We start from the raw sequence: 7,877 nt of genomic DNA, 5'->3' as shown, positions 1-7,877 counted from the left end.
CCCCGCCCCCTCGTCCAGGTCCCGCCCCCGAGGCTATTTAAGGGCTTCCCCCCCGCACACCCCCCCCCGCCCCCCCCCGCCGTCATGTGGAGTCGCGCGAGGATCGCGACAATCGCGACATTCGCGGCCGCTCGAGGCTTCGGGACGGGGGCGGGGGGGGGGGAGGGGCGGCGGCTGCTGCTGCGACAGGTCGGGGAGGCACGGGGAGGGGATTGGGGGGCACTGGGATGGACTGGGGGGCACTGGGATGGACTGGGAGGGGATTGGGGGGTACTGGGATGGACTGGGAGGGCACTGGGATGGACTGGGGGGCACTGGGACGGACTGGGGGCCACTGGGACAGACTGGGAGGCACTGGAGTGGACTGGGAGGGCACTGAGATGGAATGGGGGGCACTGGGATGGACTGGGAGGGCACTGGGACGGACTGGGGGGCACTGGGAGGGGATTGGGGGGCACTGGGACGGACTGGAGGTGGACTGGGGGGCACTGGGATGGACTGGGTGCCAATGGGATGGACTGGGAGGGGACTGGAAAGGACTGGAAGTCACTGGGAGGGGACTGGGAGGGACTGGGGTCACTGGGCTGAAGTGCAGGTCGCTGGTGGGGAACTGGGAGGGACTGGGAGGGACTGGGAACCCGGAAGCGGAAGCGGCTGTGGGGTCAAAGAGGGGGCAGTGGGGGGGGAAATAAAGGGGTTTGGGGGGAAATAAAAGGATTTTGGGGGCGTTTCTGGGTGTTTTGGGGGGAAATAGAGGGATTTGGGGGCGTTTTGGGGTGTTTTGGGGGGAAACAGGGATTTTAGGTGTGGTTTTGGGTCCTTTCTTGGGAAATAGAGGGATGTTGGGGGCGTTTCTGGGTATTTTTGGGGGAAATAGAGGGATTTTGGGGGTGGTTTGAGGGTGTTTCTGGGTGTTTGGGGGATTTTGAGGGAAATGGAGGAATTTTGGGGTGCTTCTGGGTATCTTGGGGGGAAACGGGGTTTTTGGCGGCATTTCTGGGTATTTTGGGGGGAAATAGAGGGGGTTTGGGGGTGTTTCTGGGTGGTTTTGGGGTGTTTCTGGGTCTTCTTGGGAAATAGAGGGATTTGGGGGTGTTTCTGGGTGTTTTGGGGTGCAATAAATGGACTTGGGGGTGGTTTGGGGTGTTTCTGGGTGGTTTGGGGCATTTTGGGGGAAACTAGAAGGATTTTGGGGGTGCTTCTGGGTGGTTTTTTTGGGAAACAGAGGGATTTGGGGGCGTTTCTGGGTATTTTGGGGAGAAACAGGGATTTTGGGGGTGTTTTTGAGTGGTTTTGGGGTGGTTTTGATTGGTTTTGGGGTGTTTCTGGGTCTTTTCTTGGGAAATAGAAGGATTTTTGGGGTGTTTCTGGGTATTTTGGGGGGCAATAGTGTGATTTTGGGGGTGGTTTTGTGGGAAAGAGGGATTTTGGGGTGTTTTTGAGTGGTTTTGGGGTGGTTTTGAGTGGTTTTGGGGTGGTTTTGAGCGGTTTTGGGGTGGTTTTGAGTGGTTTTGGGAGCGTTTCTGGGTATTTTTGGGGAATACAGGGATTTTGGGGGTGTTTCTGGGTGTTTTCTTGGGAAACAGAGGACTTTTGGGGTTGTTTCTGGTATTTTGGGGAGAAACAGGGATTTTGGGGGTGTTTTTGAGTGGTTTTGGGGTGTTTCTGGGTCTTTTCTTGGGAATCGGAGGGATTTTGGGGGTGTTTTTGAGTGTTTTCGGGGTGGTTTTGAGTGGTTTTGGGGTGGTTTTGAGTGGTTTTGGGAGCGTTTCTGGGTATTTTGGGGGAATACAGGGATTTTGGGGGTGTTTCTGGGTGTTTTCTTGGGAAACAGAGGACTTTTGGGGTTGTTTCTGGGTATTTTGGGGAGAAACAAGGATTTTGGGGGTGTTTTTGAGTGGTTTTGGGGTGTTTCTGGGTCTTTTCTTGGGAATCGGAGGGATTTTGGGGGTGTTTTTGAGTGTTTTTGGGGTGTTTCTGGGTCTTTTCTTGGGAAATAGAGGGATTTTTGGGGTGTTTCTGGGTATTTTGGAGGGAAATAGTGTGATTTTGGGGGGTTTTGTGGGAAACAGGGATTTGGGGGTGTTTTTGAGTGGTTTTGGGATGGTTTTGAGTGGTTTTGGGGTGTTTCTGGGTCTTTTCTTGGGAAATAGAGGGATTTTGGGGGTGTTTCTGGGTGGTTTTTTTGGGAAACAGAGGGGTTTTGGGGGTGTTTCTGGGTATTTTCGTGGGAAACAGGGATTTTGGAGGTGGTTTTGGTGCATTTCTGGGTATTTTCTTGTGAAACTGAGGGATGTTGGGGTGTTTGTGGGTTTTTGGGGTGCCCGTAGGGGGGGTTCCCGTGGGTTTCGGGGTGACGGCGTGTTCCCCCCCCAGCTCTTCGAGGCCTCCTCGTGCTCCTACACGTACCTGCTGGCGGACGCGAGCTCGGGCGACGCCGTCCTCATCGACCCCGTGCTCGAGACGGTGGCGCGAGACACGCGGCTGCTGCGCGAGCTGGGCCTGCGCCTGCGATACGCCGGTGGGGACCCCCAAAGGGACCCCCAGAATTCCCAGGGAGCCCCAGGAACACCCCCCAGGGACCCCCCAGACCCCCAGAAACCCTCATAATTCCCAAGAAACCCCAGACTCCCCCCCCAAAGTCCCCCTCTATGGGTTGGGGGGTGATTTTGGATCCTCTATAAGGTGGAGGGGGGTCCTGGCTCCCCTCTAAAGGGGGAAGGGGGGGTCCTGGGTGCCGTTTGAGGGGGGAGGTGACCCCTGTGTCCCCCCCTTCAGTGAACACCCACTGCCACGCCGACCACGTCACGGGCTCGGGGGCTCTGCGCCGCGCCCTGGGCTGCCGCTCGGCCATCTCCCGCGCCAGCGGCGCCCGCGCCGACGTCCTCCTGAGCGACGGGGACGAGCTCCGCTTCGGGGCCTTCGTGAGACGGGGACGGGGGCTTTAGAGGGGTCCTGGGGTCCCCTAGAGGGCTTTGGGGGACTCTAGAGGGGTCCTGGGGGGCTCTGTAGGGGTCCTGGGGTTCCCTAGAGGGGTATGGGGGACTCTAGAGAGGTCGGGGGGGGCTCTAGAGGGGTCCTGGGGTTCCCTAGAGGGTTTTGGGGGGCTTTAGAGGAGCTTGGGGGGCTCTAGAGGGGTCCTGGGGTTCCCTAGAGGGCTTTGGGGGGTTCTAGAGGGGTCCTGGGGGGTCCTGTAGGGGTTCTGGGGTTCCCTAGAGGGTTTTGGGGGGCTTTAGAGGAGCTTGGGGGGCTCTAGAGGGGTCCTGGGGTTCCCTAGAGGGGTTTGGGGGACTCTAGAGGGGTTTCGGGGGATTCTAGAGGGGTCTGGGGGGCTCTAGAGGGGTTTAGGGGGCTTTAGAGGGGTTTGCGGGGCTTTAGAGGGTTCCTGAGGTTCTCTAGAGGGGTCCTGGGGTTCCCTAGAGGGGTTTGGGGGACTCTAGAGGGGTTTTGGGGGACTCTAGAGGGGTCTGGGGGGCTCTAGAGGGGTTTAGGGGGCTTTAGAGGGGTTTGCGGGGCTTTAGAGGGTTCCTGAGGTTCTCTAGAGGGGTCCTGGGGTTCCCTAGAGGGCTTGGGGGGGGGCTTTAGAGGGGTTTGGGGGGCTCTAGAGGGGTCCAGGGGGGTTCTGTAGGGGTCCTGGGGTTCCCTAGAGGGGTTTGGGGGACTCTAGAGGGGTTTGAGGGGGCTCTAGAGGTGTTCTGGGGAGTTCTGTAGGGGTTTGGGGTGCTCTAGAGGGCTCCTGGGGTTCCCTAGAGGGGTTCAGGGGACTCTAGAGGGGTTTGGGGGGGCTCTAGAGGGCTCCTGGGGGGGCTTTAGAGGGGTTTGGGGGGCTCTAGAGGGGTCCTGGGGGGTTCTGTAGGGGTCCTGGGATTCCCTAGAGGGGTTTGGGGGACTCTAGAGGGGTTTGAGGGGGCTCTAGAGGGCTCCTGGGGGGACTCTAGAGGAGTTTGGAGGGCTCTAGAGGGGTTTGGAGGGCTTTGGAGGGGTCCTGGCGTTCCCTAGAGGGCTTTGGGGGTCTTTAGAGGGGTTTGGGGGGCTCTAGAGGGGTCCTGGGGTCCCCTAGAGGGGTTTGGGGGACTCTAAAGGGGTTTGGGAGGGTTCTAGAGGGGTCCTAGGGAGTTCTGTAGGGGTTTGGGGGGTTCTAGAGGGCTCCTGGGGTGCTCTAGAGGGGTCTGGGGGGCTTTAGAGGGGTTGGGAGGGGGTTTCGAGGGGTTTGGGGGCTTTAGAGGGGTTTGGGGAACTCTAGAGGGGTTTGGGGGGGTTCTAGAGGGGTCCTGGGGAGTTCTGTAGGGGCTTGGGGGGTTCTAGAGGGGTTTGGGGGACTCTAGAGGGGTTTGGGGGGCTTTAGAGGGGCTTGGGGCAGCTCTAGAGGGGTTTGGGGGGCTTTAGAGGGGTCGTGGAGGGTTCTGTAGGGGTCCTGGGGTTCCCTAGAGGGGTTTGGGGGGGCTTTAGAGGGGTTTGGGGGGCTCGAGAGGGGTCCTGGGAGGTTCTGTAGGCGTTTGGGGGGCTCTAGAGGGGTTTGGGGGGGCTCCAGACAGAGCATGGACGTCCTTAAATGGGTCCTGGGGGCCTCTAGAGGGGTCCTGGGGCTCCCTAGAGGGGTTTGGGGGACTCTAAAGGGGTTTGGGGGGTTCTAGAGGGGCTTGGGGGCTCTAGAGGGATTTGGGGGGGCTCCAGACAGAGCATGGACGTCCTTAAATGGGTCCTGGGGGCCTCTAGGGGGGTCCTGGGTGTCCCTAGAGGGGTTTAGGGGTCCCTGATAGGTCCTGGGGTTCCTTAGAGGGGTCCTGGGGTGTCTCTAGAGGGGTTTGGGGCTCCCTAGAGGGGTCCCGGTGGGATCTAGAGGGGTTTGGGGGTCACTGGAGGGGTCTTGGGGAGCTCTGAGGGGCCCTGGGGGTCCCTCGAGGGGTCTTGGGGGACCCGGAGGGGTCCCTGAGGGTCCCGGCCCCCCCCCCCAGGCGCTGCAGGCCCGCGCCAGCCCCGGGCACACCCCCGGCTGTCTGACCTTCGTCCTCGACGACGCCTCCGCGGCCTTCACCGGGGACGCCCTGCTCATCCGCGGCTGCGGCCGCACCGACTTCCAGCAGGGTGCCACTGGGGGCACTGGGAGGGACTGGGGGGGCTCCAGATGGCACTGGGAGGGACTGGGGGGGCTCCAAATGGCACTGGGAGGGACTGGGGGGGCTCGAAATGGCAATGGGAGGGACTGGGGGGCTCCAAATGGCACTGGGAGGGGCTGGGGGGGCTCCAAATGGCACTGGGAGGCACTGGAGGGGCTCCAAATGGCACTGGGAGGGACTGGGGGGCTCCAAATGGCACTGGGAGGGACTGGGGGGGCTCCAAATGGCACTGGGAGGGACTGGGGGGGCTTTAGGTGGCACTGGGATGGAGTGGGAGAGCTCTAAGTGGCACTGGGAGAGACTGGGAGGGACAAGGGGGGCTCGAAATGGCACTGGAAGGGACTGGAGGGGCTTTAGGTGGCACTGGGATGGAGTGGGGGGGCACTAGGGGGAGTGGGAGGCATTGGAGGGGACTAGGAAGGAGTGGGAGAGCTCTAAGTTGCACTGGGAGGGACTGGGAGGGACTGGTAGGGCTTTAAGTGGCACTAGGAGAGACTGGGGGGGCAGTAAGGGGCACTGGGAGGCATTGGAGGGGACTGGGGGGGACTGGGAGGGCTTTAAGTGGCACTGGGAGAGACTAGGAGGGCACTAAGGGGCAGTGGGAGAGACTGGGAGGTCTCTAAGGGGCACTGGGAGGCATTGGAGGGGACTGGGAAGGAATGGGAGAGCTCTAAGTGGCACTGGGAGAGACTGGAGGGAGTGGGGGGGTCTAAGTGGCACTGGGAGGGACTGGGGGGGCTCCAAATGGCACTGGGAGGGACTGGGGGGGCTCGAAATGGCACTGGGAGAGACTAGGGGGGGCTCCAAATGGCACTGGGAGGGACTGGAGGGGCTCTAAGGGGCACTGGGAGGCACTGGGGTGGATGGGGAGGGCACTGGGAGATACTGGGGTGGGGGGGGGGGGGTGCCGGTTGCCATGGTGACTGGTTGCCATGGTAACACCCCCCAGGCTGCCCCCGCACCCTGTACCGCTCGGTGCACGAGAAGATTTTCACCCTCCCCGACAGCTGCCTGGTCTACCCCGCGCACGACTACAGCGGTGGGGGGCTCGGGGGGGGCAGTTGGGGGGTGGGGGGGGGACTTGGGGGGCAGTTGGGGGGCCCTGGAGGGGGACTGGGGGCAGTTGGAGGGCTGGGAGGGGCAACTGGGGGGGCTGGGAGGGCTGTTGGGGGGCTAGGGGGGTACTTGGGGGGCAGTTGGGGGGCTGGGAGGGGCACTTGGGGGGCAGTTGGGGGTCCTGGGGGGTGACTGGGGGCAGTTGGGGGCCTGGGAGGGGCACTTGGGGGGCTAGGGGGTAATTGGGGGGCAGTTGGGGAGCCTGGGGGGTGACTGGGGGCAGTTGGGGGGCTGGGAGGGGCACTTGGGGGGCTAGGGGGTAATTGGGGGGCAGTTGGGGAGCCTGGGGGGTGACTGGGGGCAGTTGGGGGGCTGGGAGGGGCACTTGGGGGGCTAGGGGGTAATTGGGGGGCAGTTGGGGAGCCTAGGGGGTGACTGGGGGCAGTTGGGGGGCTGGGAAGGGCAACTGGGGGATACTTAGGGGGCACTTGAGGGGCTGGGGGGCAACTGGGGGCAGTTGGGGGGCTGTGGGGGCAACTGGGGGGGCTGGGGGTGGCAGTTGTGGGGCTGGGGGAACAACTGGGGGCAGTTTGGGGGCTGGGAGAGGAACTGGGGGGCAGTTGGGGGGCTGTGGGGGTAGTTGAGGGTCACTTGTGGGTCTGGGGGGGTCACTTATGGGGCTGGGGGTGCTTCTTAGAGGAGCTCGGGGGGGGTTAAAGGACCCTGAAAGGCGGAAAATGGGGGTTTGAAGGTCACTTATGGGGCGGGGGGGGGGGGCCAATTGTGGGTTTGGGGGTGACGCCGCCCCCCCCCCCCCCCCCCAGGGCACTCGGTGTCCACGGTGGGCGAGGAGCGACGCCACAACCCCCGCCTGACGCTGAGCCCCGAGGCCTTCGTGGAGCTGATGGAGCGGCTGGACCTGCCGCGCCCGCGGCTCATGGGTGAGGGGACAAAGCCCCCTGTTCACCTCAAATCCCACCCCGCTCTTCCCCCTCAAAACCCCCCTTTTCCCCCTTTAAATCCCCCTTTTTTTCCCTCAAAACCACCATTTTTCCCCTCAAAACCCCCCTTTTCCCCGCAAATCCCCCTTTTTTCCCTCAAACCCACCATTTTTCCCCTCAAAATCCCCCTTTTCCCCTCAAGTCCCCCCTTTTTCCCCTAAAATCCCCCTTTTCCCCTCAAGTCCCCCCTTTTTTCCCCTCAAAAGCCCCTTTTTCTCCTCAAAAACCCTCTTTTTCCCCTCAAAAACCCTTTTTCCCCTCAAAAACCCTCTTTTTCCCCTCAAAATCCTTTTTCCCCTCAAAAACCCTCTTTTTCCCCTCAAAAACCCTTTTTCCCCTCAAAAACCCTCTTTTTCCCCTCAAATCCCCCATTTTTCCATCAAATCCCCCATTTTTCCATCAAATCCCCCATTTTTCCCCTCAAATCCCTCTTTTTCCCCTCAAAACCCCCATTTTCCCCTCAAAACCCCCCTTTTCCCCCTCAAAACCCCCTTTTTCTCCTCAAAACCCCCTTGTTCTCCTCAACCCCCCCCTTTTTCTCCTCAAAACCCCCCTTTTCCCCTCAAAACCCCCTTTTTCCCCTCAAAACTCACCTTTTTCCCCTCAAAACCCCCCTTTTCCCCTCAAAACCCCCTTTTTCCCCTCAAAACTCACCTTTTTCCCCTCAAAACACCCTTTTCCCCCTCAAAACCGCCATTTTTCC

General features: G+C 61.1%; 1 protein-coding gene across 1 annotated transcript; it reads left to right on the top strand.

Moving 5' to 3' along the window:
• Positions 1-67: 67 nt before the first annotated feature.
• ETHE1 (ETHE1 persulfide dioxygenase) lies at positions 68-7,134 on the top strand (the record flags this gene model as incomplete). Its single annotated transcript, XM_069883104.1, has 6 exons — positions 68-189; positions 2,377-2,521; positions 2,779-2,924; positions 4,956-5,085; positions 6,067-6,156; positions 6,998-7,134. Coding segments are annotated over exons 1-6 (753 nt in total), but the record flags the coding sequence as incomplete, so codon positions are not given.
• Positions 7,135-7,877: the final 743 nt, after the last annotated feature.

This window comes from Phaenicophaeus curvirostris, unplaced genomic scaffold (genome assembly GCF_032191515.1).
Source record: "Phaenicophaeus curvirostris isolate KB17595 unplaced genomic scaffold, BPBGC_Pcur_1.0 scaffold_570, whole genome shotgun sequence".
NCBI classification, from domain to species: Eukaryota; Metazoa; Chordata; class Aves; order Cuculiformes; family Cuculidae; genus Phaenicophaeus; species Phaenicophaeus curvirostris.
This window is presented reverse-complemented; position numbering and strand designations above follow the sequence as displayed.